Consider the following 24,391-nt stretch of genomic DNA (forward strand, 5'->3'; position numbering starts at 1 on the left):
CCACCAAATTGGACATACCAATATCTCTAACATGAAATAAAATTAAGCGACAGTTAGGATGCAGTATGAGTCCTAAAATATGCAGATGAATTTGGATGGGTTAGCTCAATGACACAATAAGTTTATTTGTATTAAATATATATAATCTATTGGAAATTATATAACATTATGACAAAATGTTTAATATTATGTATATTCCAACAGCTTTAAACAATTGCAAAACCCCTTCTTGTCTTTACTTGCTACCATATGATTTATTTTGTTTTTATTGTGAAGTTATTGGCTTGATTGCATTTTCCGGCAGAGGATACATGAATTACAACGGTCACCGATGACAAATTATTCCACTTTGTGTTCCTGACATTTAAGCAAAGTTAGTTACAGACGTACTAATGTGAGGTCAAGCGACCTCCTCTAGAGGGAGCTCTTGTTTCACCCTTTTCCAACCATTCCTTTCTCCATCAGCTGATATTTATCAGTGGTGCTTTAATGCCTTATTTCCATTTCAGTGTATTGGTTTTTGTTGTTTTTGATTTTTCTTCATGCACAGAGCTACAACCTACAGTATAATACAGAGGTTAGAAGCTGTGGGAAAGTTGTGATGTCTAATGTGATATCTGTTTTAAAGGAGGCATTCACACGCTCAACACTAGGAGCACAGCACAAACAGAGAATAAAGACACAACAGTGCAGTGTGATGTCTGTCAGGCCAGACCCTGCAGAAACAAGCCCGCAAGTACGACAAGCACTTACAAAGAGATATTTGGATACAAGCTACATTGAATGGCTAAAAATAGTGGTGTCAATCAATCTTAATTTCTAGTTTTAGAATAAATAAATCTAATCATATGGATAAATTTTGACCATTAATTTCACATCAAGGGCACAAGTAATTATATTCATGTTTTCAATTTCCAGTTTTTAAATAATAACTAATATATATATATATACACACACACACACACACACACACACACACAGTATATACACACATATGTATATACATCTATATACTATGTATAGTTTTGTTTGTATTTTACAAATACATATATTACAAATTATATATATTTTATATTATATATATATATATACATATATATGTATATATATATATTACAACTACATACATTACATACATAGTAACAGTTTTTAAACTCCTAGTAGTCCAATTAATACAACAAAAAGCATTTTTGACTCTTATGTGTCTTTATGATAACACAAACAATCACAAAATACAAAGGCATCTACATTGAACTGAGAGTCCAACTCATTTATTTAGCGAGCTGGATAAACAAAGTCAAATATACCAGTACAGATCAAACCATACATGGTATTTACACACCTAACCAATCCACTGAAATCGTTTTTGCCATAAAAAAACAGCAAGTTCGGTTCTATCAAAGACACTTTAAGAAAATAAGTTAGAACTACTTTGAAAAAGCATTGATCAAAACTGACATTTTCTCTTGACATGCACATCAGAGAACAAATAGGCTTCAGTTGCCCCATGGGGCAAAGAATTGGTGTCATTGTCAAACTATAAGCACCACTAATGAGTAAACTGCAGCAGGATATATTAAACAAGCCGAGGATAAAAAGATTGAACTCATTTACGCATTCATTAGAGGAAATTATATTTGACCAATAACATTACATTCTCTGAAAGTGTGGCACCTGGTTTACACATGCCAATAAATTGAATGTCATTCTAATACAAGCCAACATGGCGTGAACAGAACAGAATCCTGTCGGGAAGATACAGATGAACAATGTAGAACATCCAAACAACAATTACTGTGCTATATCCAATATTATAACCTCACATAGAACTATTCAACATGATTCAAGTACTCCACTGTCTCACTTGCCAAAGACCCTTAATCAAAAATATTTAAAGAAATAATTAAAAATACAACTATTTAAAGAAGAAAAGATTGATGTTCAAGAGGAATAAGGAAGAATTTAAAGAGATGAAATCGTTATGGATGAGGATGTTTTTATTCTGTGTTAAAATCCAAATTTGACTGTTGGGGATCAGTATGCAGATATCTTAATTTTGCTTTTATCAGTCGTATCCATTTGGAATGAAGGAGCAGCTTTGGTGTGTGTTTGACAGGAGATACCAAAAGTTTTTATAACCTGTTGTGTTTGAGGCATCACATGCAAGTCAACAATTGCATCCAAATATCCAAACTTGTGATAAGATCATGTGACCCTTGCAAAACACATCAAATGAGCCTTGTGTGCTTGCTTGCATAGCTTCATATCAAAAGCTCAGAAAAGGGGGCTCCAGCTGAAGGTGCCTATGGAAATAAGAGTCTGGCAGGCGTTGGACGAGAGCCACACTGTCTCCATCAAGCTAAAGTGGAACAAACCCAGCGCAAAGCCACACACCATATCTGTTAAATGGTGTTTCCCCAGCAGAACCCGTGACAAGCCCACCAGGAAGGCCCACAGAACCAAAAGGATGCGAAGTGGCACCGCTAGGACCAGGTGGGACAGCAGGAACTTGGACACCATGGCGGCCCGGCTGGCGTGTGCAGCGGGGAAGGAGTATATGTCCATGGCGACGCAGTCAAGGAAGCCTGGCGTCATCTCCCATGGCCCTCTGCGCTTCACCAGTCTCTGGACCCCAGCAACAGTCATGACATCAAGGATGAGGGCTGCCAACAGAAATTGAAGTCAAAACTTAGACCACGTAGAGGCAGAATACCAATAAAACCACGTAAAAATATATTACTGTTAAAAGCACTTCATCCAAAATGCTACTTCAGCAAAATGTGCTGAAGCAGAAGTCATCACAAAACAAAACCATGGCTTTTTTGAGCATGTCATATTCTACACAAGTGATAGCCGTTATTTTATGACTCAAAGCCATAAAGATGTGTGAGATGATTTGAGGGTAGACAAAAAGAAAAAAAAGTACAAATTCATTTTTTAGATATTCTTTTTTTGGGGGGTGGGGTTTAGATTGATTATTGTTATGGACATTGATTTACAAGACAACAACACATGTGAATCCCATAATTACCCGCTTAAAATATGATTGTGTGCAAAATAACTCCTTTTTCCATATTCCTAAAACTCTGTGACAAAATAAGCAATTTATCTTTGTTTACTCTGGATCAATCATTGAGAGATGATTTCAACAACATTACGTTCAGTAGTGGAATGCAACAAAATTCTTCAGCACAGAACTTCAGTCTATTTTTCATGCATGTACTTGTACTTTTTTTAAACTCTGCTACATTTATTCACAGCCTTGTGTTACAGGTAACATTGTGGGTTATTTTAGAAATTTAAAAGTAATCTATAGTAGGGGGGGGGGGACTGGAGCATTAATCAGAACATGACGCTAACATTTGTGATATTTATCATGTACTTTAACCATCACTAATGAGAGGTTAGCTAAAGTTAGCTAAGGTTACATTAATCCAATCAGAGCAGGCAGGTAACATTAGTCCTCATAGTACTCGTGCAACCTTAGCTAACCTCTTGTTGAAATGCACCACTTGCTACAAGTCATCCCCATTAAGCGATTAATCTATTGTTAATTAGTAAAGCCGGCAGGTTAGCTCGTCATAAACACAAGCACATGCTAGCAGTGGCCATGTTGCCAGCGTGACAAGTGTTTGAACGGTGGCACGGAAGTTAAAACGATTATGAACTATCATTTTTCGAATAACTGATTAGCCTAACTTGATTACGTTTTATTTCCATAGTTCCTCTGTGCTATTTTGGCGTTTCCATTTTTACAACTTAATGTTAGGGAATAAAATGTAAAATATTTGTGGTTTTAATAGTTTATATCGAAAAAGCAAGTACTCCATCTCACTTAAGTAGAAAGGTTAACGTGATACTTGAACTTGAGCGTGTTTTGTCTGTTTTCATTCCATTAAATCATTTAGTGCCAAATTTGTTCAAAGCAACTTCCGGTTACACATTTTGTCAGAAGGGAAAGCAACTGCACATGACATTCTTCACCAGTTATTACCTTTGAGAGGATCCACTTAATATATATATTTTTTTTTTTTTCAGTCAAAGGAAATAGAAGACGAAACGAAAAGAAAAGCTGCAGATGTATATACCTCCTTTCACTTAGGTCCAAAACCACACTGAGCGAGCATAAATGTTTGTTTCCAAACGAGAGGATTTTTTTTGGCTTTTCTATCCTTTTTTGTGATGCAATCATTCAAAGTACATACACACACAAAAAAAACCCACCAGGGTGACTGTAACCCCAGCCTGTGCTACAAGGGTACACTACACAATTAGTGCTGTAAATCTGTACCAAATGAGGAGCTGATATCTCTGACAAGTGAGACTACCGGACTGCCACAGTGTGAGGTTTTATCATTTAAAGCAGAAAATATGTAGGTATATCAAGCAAGAATAACAGATACACCCCACTAAGTAGCATTTGATTCTGGTCCACATACCAGACATTAACAGACTCTTTTTATAGCTCTGTAGCTCTCCCCTAAAATATCCCCACCATCGCCATCTTTAACTTCTGCTCCAGTCTGCTATCTTCATACACACTCAACCAGCCGTGGTGCGCTGAATAAATGTCAGCTGTCTGACACATTAGCCTCTATTGCCTTACTTCTCATGGCAGCTGCCTACACGCCGTCTAAACCCGATGTTATTTTTGTGTATTCAGGTCTAGTGGCACCACTTTCATGATCGCAACAGATCATGAAGAAAGGAGCTGGCAGAAAACTCTGAGGCAGACAATAAAGCAGGTGAGGAAAGTTATGGACTTTGCAGCAGGGCTCTATGGTGCCTTCAGGGAGACCATATTTTTCAAGTACCGAGGGCAGGCAGGAAGTGAGCCAAGCAGTGATGCATCATGCTTGTTTGCGGTGGTGTTCAGTGTACAGTGGAGATGGGTTTTTTTGATGGAACACCTCAGAAATAAGGAATAGTGATGCAAAAACATTGATTTTGAATCATTATTCAGAATGCGTACAAGCAGATTGCATGACTGTAGTTCAGTCGTGTTCAGTGTGCTGTCACTAAAGACACAGCGAAGAGAGTTTTTCTTGGTTCTGACTGCAGATGTGCCACGTTTTTCCTGAATCAGAACCAAGAAACCATGGCACATCTGCAGTCAGCTCATAGTTATCGATCACACAGAACAGCCAAACACTCTCCACTCTCCAGGGCTAACACATAGAGACAGACAACCATTCACACTCACAGCCACACCTACGGTCAATTTAGAGTATCAATCAGCCTCGTCCCCTCTTGATGTCTTTGGACTGTGGGAGGAAGCTGGAGTACCAGAGAGAACCCACACAGGAACAGGGAGAACATGGAGACTCCACACTGAAAGATCCTGTGATGGAGCCGGGGCTCGAAGCCGGAACCTTCTTGCTGTGAGGCAACAGTGCTGACCACTGCACCACCGTGCCACCCTAAATGGGGAAACTCAAAACGGCCAAAATTTCTCACTGTTCAATTCTATTAAGAGTGGGGGGTCGCTAGTACTGTAACTTATTTACTGTAGCAAGCAAATCCTTGGTTTGCCATTTGTGCCTGGTCTAGTGGCTATTAGGGGTGGGACAGTTTATCTATACTGCAATATATCGCCATATTTTCTTCTTGTTCTTCCCATACATTATGGATTCACTGATGCCAAATATCAGTATTTTATCAACTGATGTTTCAAACTGATCCATCTGTTGCCGCTTTGGCTTAAAGTTTGTTGTTCTTGCCTATTCATGAGGCTCTAAGTCAACAATCTGCGCTTCAGCAGATATTTTTTCATCTCACTTGTCAAAAACAACATGCATGTAATGCCATCAACTATATAGTTACATATTTATCCGATCATCTCTGCGTCAGCTTTGTTTCTGAGAGCAAAATCTCTGGCTCTACACTGAATCTTGTTCAACAACTAGTTGCTAACATGGTTTGCCGGCAGTTTGATGCTGGACAGATGGTTTCTTCTGGATTTAATGAGCTATTTTACTGAAAACAGCTGCCTGCTCAATGCTGATGACTGCTATAACGGACAACCAAATTTGTGAAATAAAAATAAGGGAAAATAAAGTTCAGTGGAGAAATAATAGGCTGCATAGTTGAGTAACATTTGCAACCAGTCACACATGCAGGCAGTCCTGTGGTTACTTTTAGGACAACTGAATCCTTGTAGCTAACAGGGAGACAGGAGCTCTTGAAATATAAAGCTAAATATGAGCTCCACCAACTGCAATGAAAAATTAATAACAGGCGACAACAGTGTGAGAGCAGCAGTCCCGAGTGTTTCCATCCACACAGACCTGGAAGACAGTGGGAGGAGGAGGAGTGGTCGACCGATCGTGCTTGTGCAGTGGCTGACGCTGATATGATGTGTTTTCATCTTCATATTAAACGACTCACAAAATTCCTGAAACTGAACTGAACTTTCACTCAGGACTAGTGTCCGTTCTTGTCTCTCTGCTTATGTGCCCTCCGTCTGCGAGACAATTTTAAAGAGAAAACAGCCTCGACCGAATGTCCACGAGCAATAATAGATCTTTTCGATACAAAAATAGAGTGAAGCGCTTGTCTGCAGATAGTCAACAGGTATATTTCTAAAAGATAACAATCAATGTGTAAACTTCAATAAATTGAAAATAAACAACAGTTACGCCAAACTGACGTATTTAACAAGACCAATTTGGTGATCGTAGACACAGTGGTAATAAAATCTGCATACTTGATTCTGTAATAAACACCATCATTTAACATGAACTCATTAACAACAACATTAACTCCCCCTAAAGACCATATAGACAACTATTAATTCAGATAAAAATGATCTGAGATAAATCTGGATTATTTGAGAAATTGAAGAACAAATTCACACAGGTTGAAACTAGAAAACACCAAAGCCGCCCGACACAGAGCTTGATAAGAATGGGAACGTCCTCTGCACAGTCAAGGTCTGCTCTGACTGGGTCTGTTGTCTTGTAGACAGACTCGCTCATTGTGTGAGTAGACTGTGTTTTCAAAACACTATCACAGAAAAAATGTCTGCACGCCACCATCACACAGCCACAACAGACAACTGACCTCAACCGCTCGCTGCAAGAAATGATCTTCGATCAACAAATAATGAGCAAAGCACCTGAGACCGGACAGTGTCGCAAACACAACACAATGCTGCCCCAAATCCAGAGATTTACTGGCTCAGAGGTCAGCGCAGCCACAGCCAGGAGATTTGTAATGCTTTTTGCTCAACAATCTTTGTTTGGGCTGAGACATTGTGTGCGCATGTAGGCACAAACACGCACACATTAACTGTCATTTCCTGGAGACTTGAAGCAACCCCTGCTTACCTCAGCCCAACACTGACCAAAGTGACCCGCCGCCTGCACATGTTGTCCAAATTTACCGGTCTTAAGGGTGTTTTGTGTCCCTGAGAGTGTTTCCAGTGGTGTTTGTTTGTCTGTCAGCAGGATTATGGAAAAACTGTTAAGCTGATTTTCACCAAACTTGGTTGAGGAGTGTCGAATGGCCCACAGAAGTGGCAACAGGTTATCATAATATTATTTTCACACTTCAGCGTCCTCTCTGGGCCGACCACATCGTTCTCAGCTTGGTCGTACACGCCATCCCTGTGAAGACCGAGTTGGCGCGGTGAGGCAGCCAATGATGATATTTCACTTTAGAACAGGAAACGGATCTTTTCCAAAACTTCACTGGTTTGTTAAAAGACATGTACCAGCTGATTTAAGTTGTAGCACCACCCAGAGGTTACGGGAAGTAAACCTGATGAAACAAACACACCATTTGCATCCAAATGACACTGTTGTCTTCACGTGATGTACAGCAACATCATGCATAGCAGGAATGTTTTCTCTAGCACCACCTAGTGGATGCAGGAAGAGGTATTTACACCAGAGATGTGAGGGCCAGCTCATCGCTGCTTGCAGCTCTAATTGGAACCCCAGTACATCAGTACTTGGGTGAAAGTTTCTTTCTGGTAATCAATAATCAGCAGTAACAAAGATGATTTTATCTGTGTATTTACAAAACAAAGAGAAAAAAGAATCAAGGCTGGAGAAAAGTTATGAATGAGAATCAGCATTCCTTTTACACAACATTGACTTTAGGGCACAACATGTTAATGTATTTGACTGCTGTTGTTGTTAGAAACTGCAAGCTGTCAGATGTGCAGATGCATATTGAGCCATTCAGTGTGTGTAAGTCTGACTTCTTTAATGTTAATAAATTGGTTATTAATGCTTGTTAGAGCAGTAATAAAGAACAGTTTCAAACTTCCGGTATTATTGGCTTTGTTCATAAATGTTAATAATGTAAATAACCCTTCTTCACTCTGTTCTTGCTACAATAACATAACCAACCCCTACTAGTGTGTGTGTGTGTGTGTGTGTGTGTGTGTGTGTGTGTGTGTGTGTGTGTGTGCGTGTGCGGGTGAACTGAGGGGAGCTGGATGACTGTGGTGCGACTTTTACCAAGCAGCAGGTTGACCAGGACCTCCTGCCCAGCCAGCGTGTTGCTCCTGGTCAAACACACGATCGTGCCAATGATCCACGTGATGCCGTGGCCGGTGAGCGCTAACAGGGTGACCATGGAGCGGCAGCCTCCCCAGGACGACGACGTGTAGGCGCACACCCCCATGCGCTTGGAGAGAGAGATGTCAATGGCGAGCAGGGAGTTCATCGCTATTCCTTTGAAGGAAGGGTTCAGCTGCATGCAGTCTTCCTCCGGCATCTTACCGGGCTCCCTCCTGTCCTTACTGCCGCTGTCGGTAGCTTCTTCACTCTGCTGGCTGGTTTGGTGCTTGACTTGACCGGCTCGCCTGGTGCTTCCGCGGCTGTCGGAGGCGCCGCCGCCGCTGCTGGGGGTGCCGCGGAGGGGCTGATTCAGGGACATGAACTCAGGTCTGCTCAAGACGCTGTTTCTCTCCCGAGCCCTGGACCTCACATTGTAACTGGAGGGCATGTTCGGATAGGGACGACTTTTCCTCAGAGGTTGCAACAACCAATTGTCAAGCTCCGGGAGATAATTACAAGTGGTGCGAGTTTTACAGCGACGGTAAAATGTCCCAGAATAAACCTGAAGCAGCAGCAGCAGCGGTAGTCCTCCCCCCTCCTGTGGCCTTAATAGATATATTTAAACCCCGTGGAATGTGAGATGGCCACACTGTTTGTACCCATGCAGGCAGCCAGTGTGGCTACTGAATACCCTCTGCTTCGGCCAGTCCGCTGAAATCCGATCTACAGGACGGAGACAAAATAACACACGCATCTTGTTTCAAACCAACTGCGTAACTACAGGTTTCTGCTGCATGTGCTGCTGTGCAGAACAGCAGTTCATCCAATAAAGACAATGTGGAAGACATGCTGTTGTCATCTTACCAGAATAGCCTACCTAGCCGCGGAGCTCACTGTAGCTCTCCACGCCGCTCCCATGTCGCCTCGGATGTCCCGGAAGTAAGGACATTTGATGCTGCCAATAAAACAATGCAGGCCAAAGCTGCAAAAAGTTATTAATCAGAACAAATCATCAACAAAGGGCGGAAGGCAAGGCAGCCAAGTCAGCGCAGCATCTGCCCCTTCAGTACGGATTTGACGTAGTTTACGCACAATCCGGATTCCAACTCGACGGTGCGCTCCGATGAAAAGAGGAGTTCTCCAAGGTGCTTAAACAGACACGCCATGCCGTTCTAATTTACAGACGCAAAGTTCTGCGGTGTTTTCAAACAAACTAGCAGCGAATACAAGTAGGTCTTCATTAAATAATGCACACAAGTAAATCAATAAAACACTGCGCATTCCCACAAAAACGGAACACTTCTTCATTTAAAGAGCAGAAACTGACCGTTTTCTATCACATTCATTTAGATTCTGGATTGCAATATATTTCACTTGGTCTTTACATCAATACTGTTGTGTTAAGTTCAGTTGAATAAATTTTTCTTTTATTATTAAATAGGCTATCTGTTCTTTTGACTCATGCAGCAGTGGACCTGGAGAAATTTCTCCAAATGTTCAAAATGAGCCTGACAATAAACCAAGTTCTGATCGGGTTTTATAGACAACAGTCTTTTTTTCCATTGACAACTGATCCTTCACCATCACTGGATGATCGCGTCTGTTCTGAAAGTCCAAATCAAATCAAATCAACCTTGCTGGCATTATTTTTGGCAAGACTTTCACATATTTCGATACAAGATTTAGTGAATGCACTGTTGTTGTTCTATAACCTTTGAACGTTTTAATGAAACACTCGTTAGACCACCGTTTCACATCCCAATCATTACTGAGTGAAGATTGAAGATAATTCTTTTGAAAAAAAAAACCAATTATTTTAATGTTTCAGAACTAAACCTCCCAAGCTCCTTTCCGTCTTACTGCTATATTGTTAGTTTTATTGAAATGTTTTTGTCAATCGATATACAGTAAAGGGTGGTGAGGTGTAAGGCGGTCGAGTGTTGAGTCGTTTCAGGTTTCAGACGCTCTCTCGCGCAGACATTACCGCCCTTTAGTGGGCACATCTATGCAACATCCTGCAGCCTTTACAACTCTGCAGTTGCGCCACAACCAAAGAAGCATCGTGCCTTCATTTCCCAGCATGCCTGCGGCTCGAGGCGGAAGTGTCGTCTCCAAGAGCCTTATAAAGCTGCTTCTCAGGCAGCTGAAATAGACCGAGGCGCTGCGGGGTGAACCTGCTGAGGCTGCGATGGGACGAGACGGGAGAAATGACAGCTTGTGCAGGAATTCCGACTGAACTGCATCCCGGCACAGAGAGAGGCTGCCGCTGTCTGCTCGCTACAACTATGTGACAGCTGGCAAGTGTCCACAGAGCCGATTTCGGGTTGCTTTTGTGTGTGTGTGTGTGTGTGAGTGTGTGTGTGTGTGTGAGAGAGAGAGAGAGTGTGTGTAATGCAAGAATGGATCCGCTGAAATGGGTGCTAAAGTTGACCCGGCGGTGTCCCCTGGATGTCGCGGTGCTCCGTCTCAAACTAGACTGACATGCGGGTGGAAATGCTACCTCTGTGTGTGCGGGACGGTGAAAGCATTTGCAATAATTGTGGACAAATAACGGGAGCGTGCGTGAAGAAGATAACGGAATTACCTCAGACCGAAGAACTGTGTGAGCCGCCGTTCATCCCGAGTTCCTCTGGGATTTCACCCCGCTGCTGTTGAAGACACTGGACACTTTTCTGCGGATTGTTTTATAGGTAGATTTCTGTTTGCATGTTGTTGTTTTCTTTCTTTTTCTTTTTTTCTCGGCCAGCTAAAAATAGACCACAATTCATGCTCTGCACGCATCCTTAATCCGCACGTTGTGTTGACGCAAAAAAGTGTAATTTGATGACATCTTGCAATTACACCTTTTTTTTTTAATTTATTGCGACAAACTGAGGCTTTTTGCGGATTAAACGGACATTAGGCTGCTCTGTGCAATCCGAGATCACGGCCTAGTCCGAAATAACACCAGTTTTGCCACCAGCTGGAGCTTTAGCCATCGGATGATAGTCCACGGATTAATACAAAGAATCTCTCAAAAGAGTTAATGTTCGTGGCTCTCCGTGCAGTTTTGTTATGGAGGCATGTCGTCAGAAGTTGTATTTTATCTAGAAGGCAAAGAGACGCAACTCGACAGCATGCAAACACCTGATCAGGAGAGATGTTCCTGCGCTTGTTTGGCGAAGTTGGCTTTTACGCACCGGGAAGCATGATGCGCTCCACAAACATGAAGATTTTTTAAGCTTGTCTTCTTCTTTTTTTTCCAACGCTTGGATCAAAAGTGCATGGCTCCTTTACGCGACAACTGAATGAACCCAAGTCGAGTGTTTATTTGGATGGGAAAGCGTGATCCAAGTGTGAATTTCTTGCTCTTCCCATGCGTCTTTCTTCTTCTTCAGACCTCTGGACGTTGTGGATTGTGTTGCAATTGAATGCGATGGGCTGTCTCCAGAGTATCAGGTGTAAGCCCAAGAATTTCCGTGACAGTATCATCGTTCTGGAGGTGAACACTTCCATCGACTCCAACCCGACCAGCATTGATGAGTCGTCTAGCGTGGTATTGCGCTACCGGACACCACACTTCCGTGCTTATGCCCGGGTCCTGGTGCCGCCAGTGTCCGGTAAAGAGACGTGGACCATCGGCTGGATTCAAGCATGTAACCACATGGAGTTCTATAACACGTATGGAAACAAAGGGATGTGAGTATGTGGGTGTCTTCTTTAGTCTATGGTCTCCTATTCGGTTTAGAGAGCAGGAACAAAGGATCTATGAACGACGATATCTGATGTTTAATATTTGAAATCAAAACCCTGAAGAACAAATACGCTGGAGCTCTGTGACGCGCTCTCAGTGCAGCAGTTCAGCTCAGTTTGTTAAGAAACTAAATTAAGTCTTTCATAACAAAATATATGTTATAAGGCCTGGCAACGGTGTGAAATACCTTTTTTCTATATGGTTTTTGCAGAATGTTTTAATATGGCGAATTGTGAAATGATTTCTGACTTGTTTGAAGATCAAGATGAAAAGTTGCAGTTGCAACTATCACATTTAGGTTGCTCTTTCATAATTACTCACAAATTGTTTTTATATAAATATATATATATATATATATATCAATATATATCAATATATATATCAGTATTTGAAAAAAAGTCCTCTAAATATTGTGATACATTGTAGTATATTTAAGCTATATTTTATGTATGCCAATTTAAACCTGAACATGCATTTCTGGTTCTTTTTTTTTCGGCAATAGAATGAGAAGAGGCAAGTCAAATGCATTTGGGACATTTTGAACAAAAAATTGACTAAATAACATAATGACAAAGAGAATCAGAGTGAACTATAAAAAGAAAACCCCGCGGTGTAAAGTCATGGGATGACCTGTGAGTTCCTGATTTTGAATCGAAAAATAGAGTAAAAATGACTCTTTCGCTATTACTGAAGTAGTGAAACTCGTCTGCATCAGCAAGCAGCCATCAGTGCGGGAGTGTGCACATTCACATGTGCACGTCAGTTTTAATCTTTCTTTTTAGTATCGCAAAATGAACCTTCCGTTTTCAGGAACAGAAATAAGAAATAGGTGTGCTTTAAAAGCACCCCATCAGCTTCTCATTGTGTTTTTGCAAGTTAAAAACAGGTCAGACCACGAGATAAATCGTATCGATATATCGTGTTGTGGGAAACCACGGGTTGACAGAGCATATTCTATCTGTGGCTGCTTCAGCGAGGACTATGTGACTGCTGTATGTGTAAGATTACAGACACTGTCCCCTCCCTGGCCCGCCCCCACCCCTGAGGAATGGTGACAAAGTCTACTTGCGCTCAACACTCACAGTTTCTGTTCCCAGTAATTCACACAAACTATTCAGCAGAATGAAACGATGGAGCGTTTGATAAGAAACAAAAGTTTTATGATATTTTGTTGAGTTGTTTTCAGTTATTAGTGTTTCAAGTTTGAGGAATAGTCCAAAAACAATGCCCAAAATGTGACTGAAACAAAAACAAAAGCAATACTTCACATTTTGAAGCAGAAAACATAGCACTTAGGACAATAACATTCACTGTAGTTTTGGAAAAATCACCTAAGTTTTCTCCACAAATTGTTTATTAGTGAATTTGTGTTTCAATCTGCTTCAAACTTCAAAAAATGTCTTTTTTAACAGATGTGTGAACTCAGACACAAAAAATAACACCTGTTCTTTATCTTCGTGGAATTGTGACATGACAGTTAGGTTTCAAAGCAAAATGAGTCTTAAAGAGGGCAAACGTGTGCAGTAAACGACACTAAGAGCTAACTTTTTCAAAAATCAGCTCAGAATACGGCGCATAGAGACGAACTGGCGCTGCCGCGATCACCAAACTAGAACAATGATCACCAGCTGGAACTAACATGGATATAACAGATACATACTTCTATATATAGGCTTGTCGGAATGCAGACACCCACTTCTGCAGCAGCATTTTCAGAGATAAAACCCTCTTCATGAAGGGTTTAACTCTGCGTCAACCCCTGTGGGAAAACATGCTTCATATTTCATGAGCGTATGCTCATACGTTAAAGCGCTGCTCATGTATGAGCGGCGTTTCACTCGGCAGAGGTGGAACTTTTGGTGCTTATCAAAGGCACCAACTCCTGATGATCATTGGTTTGAAGTGGAGTGTTAGGATGCAGGCGAGGAGTCGGCCCTCACGGTGGACACTCGTGCTAACTAACTAGTTCTTTGACGGCGCTAAAGCGTCAGCGCACTGTAATTGGACAGAACAGCTGAGGACGGTGATGTGGACGATTTCTCTGATGGAGAAACGCATTCATCGTCTACCCTTCTGCTCTCTATTAGGAGGCTGTAGCCGATTTGTCGGTTTGTAGGGTAGCAGTGTATTAATAAACAGGCAGGCGCACATACCGACACACATACCAGGGTGGGTTTTTGTGATTAGATGAGGCCGTCTGTGTCGCCCCTAAAATCAGACTGCTATTAGCAAATGGAGTATGAATACATCTTTTATGTCATTTGAACATGCAAATCTCATGGAGGATCAAATTCATGTCTTCTCTACATGTCTCATTCCACTCCTCCTCCAAAGGTAGTACCTCTCAGCAGATTTTGAGAACCATTAAGACATACATTGTATTCATGGTATCCCCACATCTTGTCGTTGTCACATAACACACCATTTTCGCCTTAAAAGGTACAACATGTATGCATCAGTCTTTGTTTTAAGTACGAGGAAAATGCTAACATCCTGGGTGAAACTCTTGATGGCCCTGGTCTCGTTACAGTATCTCTGCCAGAGGGCGAGAAGCTCGAGAGAGGCTCCTGCATACTAAAGTGACTCACCATCACTTCTCCAGGACAAAAAAATGGTATTACCAGACAACAGGGACTGGTTTGTTGAGGCCTTCGGGACTGACTGTCAGTCACATCACACACCAGCTCCTCACCATGAAAGCCTGAGTATTGTAAACAATGCAAGGCTTAAAATACGCCGACATGAAATATCATTAGAGGGTTGTGCTGCTGACATGAAACGGTGTCATGTTTGGTTGAAATAAAACAAACATAATCTTAAGGGGTAATCATAATAATAAGTAAAAAAAAAACAAAAACAACAACCTACATAGTCTTAAACTTGAAGTACTGTCGTGAAGTTAATTCTTACACACACACACACACACACACAAACACACAACTCCATCCTCAACCATCACAGCTGCATGCAAATGTTGTGTTCCACCAAAAAGATGTCGGCTCTCACAAATACAGTAAAACATGACCACCTACACACACGCACACACACACACACACGTGTTGAGACTTAAGCTTGTTGTCAGTGACTGATTGCATTACCACCCTATTCCTTTACCTCTGCTCCCATGGAGGTGATCCAATCTTCACCATCTGTGAAAGAAGCTTCATTGTTTTTCGTCTCATTAGCAGAATGTTGATTCTCCAAACTGTTCAACGATGAAATTCAAAGAAACGCGTCTGCAAGGCTGCAGAAACAGGAAATGAGCCGTGTTTCCACATCGCCGTTGCTCAATCATCTCTCAAATTAGTTACATGATTTCACAATGAAGGTGTTTGTAAGAAAATCTTCTCCCTATAATTTGAAAACAGGTTCTTTTTGCTCAATTTGGCTGAAGATTTTGGTTCAAGCGTTCAGAGATTTTTTTTCCTCATCATTAGCAGTATTTCTTTTTCAAATGCACCTCACAGCTTCATAAAATGAACTCCAGTGTGGCCCCTCAGTTACGGCTGGTAACCCCGATTGCAGGCAACATTTATCCTAGCTAACGTCATTTAGCGCTGCTTACACCATCGTTAGTGTTTATGTTCTAAAAACACTGGATAAATTATGTTGAGTAAAACAAACTGCTCGTAATGACTCTGGTTACGTTCACAATTTGATCCATTTTGTCTGCTTATTTATCCACATTCAAGTGAGCCAAAGGCTAAGCAGAGTCGTCGTCCCAGCCACGCCCGACTCCACTGGAACTGCTTGGTCTTTAAAATGATGGATAAATTGTTCAGTTCTTCACAAACCCCGCGATATTACTCGTTTCACTACAGGGATTTGATCCATTCAGTCCCATGACATTCAGGAAATCTTTAAAAGTAGCGGGATTAAATTATGAATCCACACTTACAGTAAATTAGCAGAGGGCTACGTGCAAGTAGTTGTCCTGGCTGTGGCCATCTCCGCTGTTAAGAGTTTCAGCTGTAAAATTGGTGGATAAATTGTGTGAGCGTCATGCAACCCTGGCAGAATTTGATCTATTCTGTTTTATAATGTTTGGGAAGTCTAAGATTAAGTTATTAATCCACACTCAAGTTAGCAGAGAGCGATCCTGATGCAGCAAGCTCTCCTCGTAGATTATGCACAGGACGCCTCCTCCTGGCAGCGTGGCAACGTGGTCACCTCCTCTAGCGCCATCTATTGTGAAGTGAAGGGAAATTAACCTGAAGGTGATGAGCTTAATGAGCATTGTGTCAACTCCTCGGGCAAGACCTTGAATCTAAGGGATGTTTATATGTGAAGATAAGATGCAAGTATCGATCAGGACTTTGTATTGGCAGATATCACATAAAAGTGACTCACATCAGGGTTTAAACCAAAACAAGGTATCTTGACTTTACTATATCTCGTCTTCCTGTACACCAGGATACTGTGAAATGGTGATATTTTCTGAGGCAATTACAAGAAAATCTCATACTGTTGGAAAGTCTCCAGCTCAAAGCCGATGAGTCAGAACGAACAGATCAGGAGGAGACTTCCTCTGAATCTACTAAAAACTGTATCTGATCACAATCTCTGACTCCACCTTCAATAGGACATGAACGGAAACCTGCAGTTCTGTCACCAAAGGTTACTCTGGGTCTTAAAGACCATTTGTGACAAAGCCACATGGTGCAGAAGCAAACAGAAAGCGAGCCATGTCTCTGAAAGGAAGTGCATCATCGCAATGACTAAACCTGGGAGTGTTCAGTGCACCTCGATGTGATTTTGCTTGCTGCACTGCTCTTGATACACATTAAAAAATCATTTCCTTTCACTGTGGCAGCCTCAAAGCATTACACCCAGGATCAAGATCTCTGATAATTCTTTGTTTCTTTGGCAGAAATGATCAGCTGACAATGCTTGTGGATGTGAGGCTGTACAATGTTGGCTGTACAGTTACAAACATGGAAATTTGTGTCTGCTACGCTTGTGCGTGACAAATGGAAGCTCAGAATGACAGTATTTTGAAGTTGCCAGATTTAAGGCCTCTGACATTTGCTGCAAATTTTTTGGAAGCATCAGTTGAGAGGATTAAGTGTTTTTGAGGACAGAAATGTACATATGTGCACACATGCGCACTCAACTATTCACACGCACAAACACACCCCAGCTATTGTCATGCCTGACATGCTAATCTCACCCTTGGGTGAATACATAAATCACAGAAGTGAAGCCAGGCCAAGCAGGCAGTCAGTCATGTGGCTGGCCATCGCACTCTCATCTCCGCTGTTCTGCTGATTCTTGACTTCAGCAAGTGAAAGGTGAGATTTTTTTTTCTGCTGTGAGCAGGAAATCAATAAGCGGACAGAGTCGAGCTTCGAGGTCACTTAAGTCATTGGCACCTGGTGGTTGTGCCGCTATGTTTTATTGGTGTAGTTTTCAACTGCAGTTTGCAAAATTGGTGGAAAACTTCAACTGTGAGTTTGAGTGTTTTTTACTGAGCCATGAATGAACTCACTGAGAAACTGATAATTCAGATTGACTTCAATTTTGGTTTTTAGTTTTGTAAGTTTTTCTTGCTGGCCTTTTTTGTATTCGCAAGACAAAGGAGTTGTGTTCTGTCCATCACAACACATCCATCACAGGATAAGAATTTGTAGTTTGCTCAACTTGTGCGTGTATTCGTTTAATGTGGAATTATGCATTATTACACATCATTATCAGTTTGACTCCCAAAGAAACTGGGTTTTGCTGTTGGCTTTTTTGTAATATTTCAGTGGCACCTGTTTGAGTGGCTGTTCGCAGGATTGCACAAAACCGAACTGGCTGAAGTTCACTAAACTTGGTGGCGGGGTATAGCATGGGCCATGGAAGAACCCTTTAAATTTTGGGGCAGATCTGTTCAATCCAGTGAAAATCTGTATTTTTTTTAAATGGAGTTTGGTTGACTTCAGGTGGTACGCCCTTTCAGAATGCCCTCTAGGTTTCTATTTGTGTCACACTTGAATAAGATAAGATAACCCTTTATTCGTCCCACGGTGGGGAAATTGTCAGAAATCCCAGAAATGATGATCAAACACATCTAATGCCACCAAACATTTAAGGATTACATCTACCAATGAAATTCAATTAATTTTGTGTCCCACTGATAAAGATGAAGAGACAGCTTGTGTGCTTGACTATCTCCCTTCAACTTCCAGGTCGAGTTGGGAGCTTCCTGATCTACGCGACTGCAAGATCCAGGCCATCAGCGACTCTGACGGTGTCAACTACCCTTGGTATGGGAACACTACGGAGACTTGCACTATTGTGGGCCCCACCAAGAAGGACAGCAAGTTCACAGTTAGTATGAATGACAATTTTTACCCCAGTGTGACCTGGGGTGTGCCGGTCAGCGACAGCAACGTGCCTCAGCTTAGCAGCATCCACCGCGACCAGAGCTTTACAACCTGGCTGGTGGCCATCAACCAGGCCACCTCAGAGACCCTAGTCCTGCAGACCATCCGCTGGAGGATGCAGCTTCACATAAAAGTGGACCCTGACAAGCCACTGGGTCAAAGGGCAGTTCTTAATGAGCCCGTTGCCCAAGAACAGCCTCAGATCCTGGGCAAGAATGAGCCCATCCCCCCTAATGCCATGGTCAAGCCCAACGCCAATGATGCCCAGGTGCTAATGTGGCGGCCAAAGAACGGTGACCCTGTGGTAGTTATCCCACCCAAATATTGACCTGCTTCTCTGACCAGACTGGCCTTGGATACCTGAGCAGTATCATCTTTTTCTTTTGTACCTGCTATTCACCAGCTATAATTTTATTTTCCTCTTCATTCTTCTCTCACAGAGAGAGAAACAGGATTCGAACTAAACCAGCTCGGAATGCTCTGGGGTTTAAACACACTTTTAAAACTGGAGTGAACAAACTGCAACCATTCTACCTTCAAACTGGGTCGGGTCTCACTGTGCTAAATTAAGTCACTGAACAAAAAAAAGTATGATCTCTTTTGTTTTTAATTTTGTATTTTGGCTGTTTGGGCCAATGTAAAATGGGCTTTCTGAGTGTGGGTTTATTGAAGTATTTACATGTCTGCGCATATGCAACATTCATGGATATGCACCAATTTTTGTGTATGAATAACAGTTGTGTTTTTATTTATAGGCTGGGAGAGAGTGCATTTAATTGTGTTTGTTGTTTTGCATCGAGTGACATAGACTTTAGTACTTTTTTAATAACATGCAAGACATTCAATCCATGCTGCCTTAAGTTTACATCGCTTTCCACTGCAAACCTTTTAGCCTTAAACAAAGTGCAATGCAGTATTTTGTTCATTTATCCCTTCCAAACTGTCAGTGCCCGCATGTGTGGGTTCAGGAAAGGAACACAGGGGGCTCAAAGTCTAGCTTTGACTGTCAGAGTTTGAGAACACCCAAGTATTACTGGAATTTAAGTTTAGTATATTATATTGAATGGTACGTTACATGGAACACTGCCAGAGGCCAAAAAATTACTTCTGCCAAGGTGATGTAACATTATTCAGCTTCCTGAAGACCTCAACCAAACCCAATGTAAAAAAAATGCCATATTTCATTATTTCCACAGATTTGACCCAAAATGGAATGTGATCTTACTTGGCCAATCGTACACCATTCTACCAAGTTTGGTGAAATCAGCTTCACAGTATTTACGTAATCCCGCTAATAATAAGAGAAATGGCACAGATCACATGACCTTGGTGGAGGTAAAATTGGAAATTTCAAAGTTAAAAAAGGGATTAACAGGCTTCATAACGTAGTTTTCTTCAGTCATGAAACAACTGACAATAGAAATTGATGCAATCATTTCTTACAGGTCTTCCAGCTTTTGTTGGTTATTGTCTCTTCATGTTGTGGCGTTGGACTCATCTGAAACGTTCGGGCCACACTTTGCTGCAGGAGGCTGCCGTCACGGCCAGAAAAAAGGCCTTTAACGAACGATGACAGATGAATCATTATAAGCCTCAAAAGGGCTGGACAATTAATCATGTATTAGTGGAGATAGAGATTATGCTTTTTAGCTGCAGCTGGGGCAGGACAACTGATCAGAAACGCACCGAAAATGTCATTTTGTACCTCCCACCAACACCTGCTTATTACGCTAATTCAGTGATTTTCTCTTTAATAGTTCATCACACTTAGAGTTTACAGATCTTGTCGGTGAACTACGGACACAGTATAAAAAAGTGGAGACTTGTACACTCTAATAGATCAAATTACCACCTAGACAGCACATCTCTGGGGAAGACAACCTCAAAACCCGTTGTTTAAAAAACAAAAACTAATTTTCACTGTGTCAAATGGATCTACCTGAAAATTCAATGCATTGACCTTTTCCTTAACCCAGTTTTCATGTAATCCTGCTAACAGACAAAATAAAAAGCAGCAAAACGATACCTCCTTCGCAAAGGTAATAACCGTTCGATTTGAAGTCCTCTCACCCAGCACTACACCGAGGTGTCAACCTTTCCCTACGGGAAACTGCAAATGTGACGTTGAACCCTCCATTTACTGCTGGAACTGAAGGAAACACTGACAGGAAGAGATCTGACAGACCGTACGTCCCAACACATGACAGCCAACAGACTGGCAGCTCGCGGGCACTTCGAGCACCTCTGTCCAAGTCGGCAAGCACCATTTTAACCTGTGAAAGACTCAGAACTGCAGATTTGTTTAATTTCGGGTGTTCAGCAACTTCTGAGAAGGGAACGTTCACTTGAATTGTCTCACAAGTGCAAGCAGTAGCATATATAGACAGTTAAACATGGATGCTTACAAAATGGGGTTCGCAACAGAAGAGATGCTCCACAAAGTTGGAGAAAATCAGCAAACTTGTGGAAAGCACTCAGCACAAGAAGGAATATGTGCAATAAGTCGAGCAGCGGGCACTCCAACGTTGTCCTCACCTGACCTCATTTCATTCACAACGTTCGCTTTTGAGCCGTTGGAACCTTTCGCAACAGCTTTCCTTTTCCCCCGTTTCGCTTCATCTCAGGGCCCCTTTTCACTTCCTTCCCCTCGTTTCATCCATCCTGTCTGGCAGCTGTGTTTGTGTTACTCACAATAAACAATCAATACTTTCCTTAATAAGCTTTCAACTTGCTTGCATTCACGCGCACCTTTCTTTGCCTTCGTTTAACATTCTTTTCAATATTTAATTTTCACATATTACTGCTATTTTATTTTCTTCTTCATCCTCATCCATCTGTGTTCCTCTTCTCTGGTGTTTTCTCTCTCTCACCAAACCCCTTCCCCTCTTCTTTCTCTCCCTTTTTTATCTGTTGTCGAAGCTGAAAAGCACATCAAGAGATGCACGAGTTTGATCCTGACTGCTCGCCTGGCATATAGACGACCCACTTCTCTGCTTTGCCAGTTATAGCTCACTGCAGAAATGTGGGGCTCGAGCAAATGTTAACACATACATGCACACGCACGTACACACACTGGCAAACAGCTCTGGCGAGCTAAATACCAACATTAAATGGGATGATGTCCATTTATGTTCCAAAGGCAAAATGAACGCTCTTTATGCATCTCTCTGGCACGGAAAGCTAAAATACGGGGGGGGGAAGTGCATTTATGTACATTTTAGTCGCTGAGTGTTTTCACTGGGATCCTGTGTCTTACAGCAACAATGATGTTAACATAATCTGCAATTGTATTTCTGAAATCTCAGTAAGCTCCTGGTATTAGCATTTCTTCAGTTTCTACCGAAAGCTCTCGTCTTTTGAAGCAAGACTACGCAACTTCGAGCGCATTAAGTGCAACAGCTGGAAAGCAGCAGAAATGTATGCAGCAGAAGAGGCCGATAACGATTCAGATTCAAAGACGAATTCGACTAAACACAAAAGTAATCTGTAATTAAACGCACTGTGTAGCTACTCGGTACTGCAGACACCGAATCCTAATTACTTTCTCCAGAAAGCAAGCGATCTGGCTGCGCAGTGTGTAAGATGTCAAATATACAACACATATCTGAATTTGCATAATGATGACACAACCTCTACTTCACGTGAACGAAGACCGTACAAGTCAGCTGCGCAAGTCCGTACAGGACGGCTGGCTCTCTTTAGCTTCCAACTGTTAAACTCGCCAGTGCTGATCAAATATTGCCAAGAATTTTTTTTTCAATAAAGATTTTGTTCAGTCAAAAGTGATGTATTGTAGCTTTAAACCTACTTTAGGCTGAAAGGCTTGTGTACTTCAGGATATTCAACCCATCATTCAATAATATGTAATTATGATCGTTGAAATCAAACTGAGTGCCTGAAGGATCTGCAGAGCATCATGCAAAGCCAAATAATGTTCCGCCGAAGCAGAGCTGAAACATCTGATCATGCCATGACTGCATGGCCGCGTTATTATAATTGCATAATAAGCCCATACATGTCTGCATCATGAGGAATGGAGATCGCCTCGACCGAGTCACCAGGGTGGGCTGGTGAAGGAGAAGTAAAGGGCTAGTGGGGGGACTGCAGTCATAATTAGCTGTGCAGTGACACACTTACATGCCCTACATGGACTCAACTGTGCCGAGTCGTGCTACGCAATGCAAGAGTCATGAATGAGGTTTAAGTGAGGCCAAATAGCAAAGGTTGAGGTCACAGGCTCGTATATTCTGCTGGGGGGGACCTGACAGAACTCACCTGACTGTCCTCCTGGTGGTCATGAATGACCTCCTGATGTCTCACATAGACCTACGAGCACTGTGGATCGTCCTCAAGCTTGACTACATGTAATGAAATTAAACCGTGACACGGAGAGTTTGCCGCGTATAATGTGTGTTTATGTGTGTGCGTGTGTGTTAATTCCTGGTGGAGGGATTTAGCCGGGATGAGGAGTTCCACTGATTTGCTTCTGCTGTTGTTGAGTCATGATTCTTACTCTGCCGCACTCTCTCTCACTCTCACACTCCATCACACACACACAAACACAGTGTGCAGGGAAGGTTATGTCCTTGTCATAAAACAGGGACAGAGCTGAGCTTGCCCTCACACACACACACACACACACACACACACACACACACACACCCTGCGGCGAAAGGAGCAGGCCTGGCGTGGTATCTGATTGTCGCTGCATTGTCACATTGGCAGTTTGACCCTCATTTATCAGCCCTGCACGCAGACAGTCTGAACACCAATCTCACACACGCTTCAAAAGCCATATGCACTTGTTTACTAATCAACAGCAAACTATAAAAAGTATTTTTGTGTTCTGAGAGTAAAATGGAGGTCTACGCTTGTCATATATCAGCAGCTTTTTATGACAGATCGTAGGAAAAGGGCACAAATTGTCTCCACTGTGTGTGACTGACTGTGAACATCATGTCCTTCCTTCACTCAGTAGTGCCAAAATTGGACAAAGCCAAAACTATACAGTAGGGCACTCTAAAATTCAAACAAACCTACTGGCCTGTTTTAATTTTTTGATCATTTCAAGCACATTTCTATGTCTGGAGGAATGTCGGTGTAAAATGTAGCCACGTGGAAGATTCATGTGTTTTCTACCAGTAGGGCAGCGATCCTCTCCTAAACCCACGACATGACAGTTCTTCAGAAGGCTGCTACCTTTAGACCCCTGTGTAGAAATTTGACCCCTGTGAGACTTCCCTGAGTCGCCATCTCTATATTTAACCACTTGCTTTCATTTACAGGACTGTTGTATTGAGTCGGTAACCAGAATATTTGTCCGTTTGATCCTGCTTATTTCTGATACTCATGTTTGAATACAACCCGAAATGTAGCACAAGAGACGATACGAGCAACTCATTATGTTAGTCATTTTTGTTTGGTTTGTTTTTTCTGGATTAAAGCAGATTAAAGCAGTCTGATCTCTTGTTCAGCTTTGCTTTTACACCGATACTTGAAAATGGGTCTGCTTTGGTAGATATTGAAAACTGTGAAAATGCACAACATTGGAGCTACACTCCACAAGGGGGACTGTGTACACATAAATATACACACACATACACATACATAAGGGATTTTTAATGACTTCTTAATAAACCATACAAATGTTATATGTTGTCTTTGTGTTTACTCAAGCTAAATTTTCCCACATTGGTGATAAAAACGAAGTGAATCATCACATTTTCATATTGTCCATCTAAATGTGCAGAAAAAAATGGTAGGCCTTTTCTCCCATTTAA

At 41.8% G+C, this 24,391-nt stretch overlaps 2 protein-coding genes across 4 annotated transcripts; one reads left to right on the forward strand and one right to left on the reverse strand.

The window, feature by feature from the left end:
- Positions 1–1,234: 1,234 nt before the first annotated feature.
- LOC147243913 (inactive phospholipid phosphatase 7-like) lies at positions 1,235–9,579 on the reverse strand. 2 transcript variants are annotated; one of them, XM_086187116.1, is made up of 3 exons: positions 9,388–9,579; positions 8,469–9,233; positions 1,235–2,663 (listed from the first exon to the last, which is right to left on the reverse strand). In XM_086187116.1, the coding sequence occupies exons 2-3, from the start codon at positions 8,956–8,958 to the stop codon at positions 2,275–2,277; spliced, it is 879 nt and encodes a 292-aa protein (XP_086043242.1). In that variant the 5' UTR covers positions 8,959–9,233; positions 9,388–9,579; the 3' UTR covers positions 1,235–2,274. The 2 variants fall into 2 exon arrangements, with proteins under 2 accessions (XP_086043242.1, XP_086043241.1); XM_086187115.1 differs by having other exon boundaries at positions 9,375–9,579.
- A 1,088-nt stretch (positions 9,580–10,667) lies between these two features.
- fam78ab (family with sequence similarity 78 member Ab) lies at positions 10,668–24,067 on the forward strand. Of its 2 annotated transcripts, XM_086187051.1 has the most exons (3): positions 10,668–11,200; positions 11,888–12,188; positions 18,414–24,067. In XM_086187051.1, exons 2-3 carry the CDS (start codon positions 11,926–11,928, stop codon positions 18,937–18,939), a joined length of 789 nt encoding a protein of 262 aa, XP_086043177.1. In that variant the 5' UTR covers positions 10,668–11,200; positions 11,888–11,925; the 3' UTR covers positions 18,940–24,067. The 2 variants fall into 2 exon arrangements, with proteins under 2 accessions (XP_086043177.1, XP_086043176.1); XM_086187050.1 differs by having other exon boundaries at positions 10,668–12,188.
- The last annotated feature ends 324 nt before the right edge of the window (positions 24,068–24,391 follow it).

Source organism: Aulostomus chinensis, chromosome 19 (assembly GCF_037954235.1).
Source record: "Aulostomus chinensis isolate RoL2024-O1b breed Wild chromosome 19, RoL_Achi_v1.0, whole genome shotgun sequence".
NCBI classification, from domain to species: Eukaryota; Metazoa; Chordata; class Actinopteri; order Syngnathiformes; family Aulostomidae; genus Aulostomus; species Aulostomus chinensis.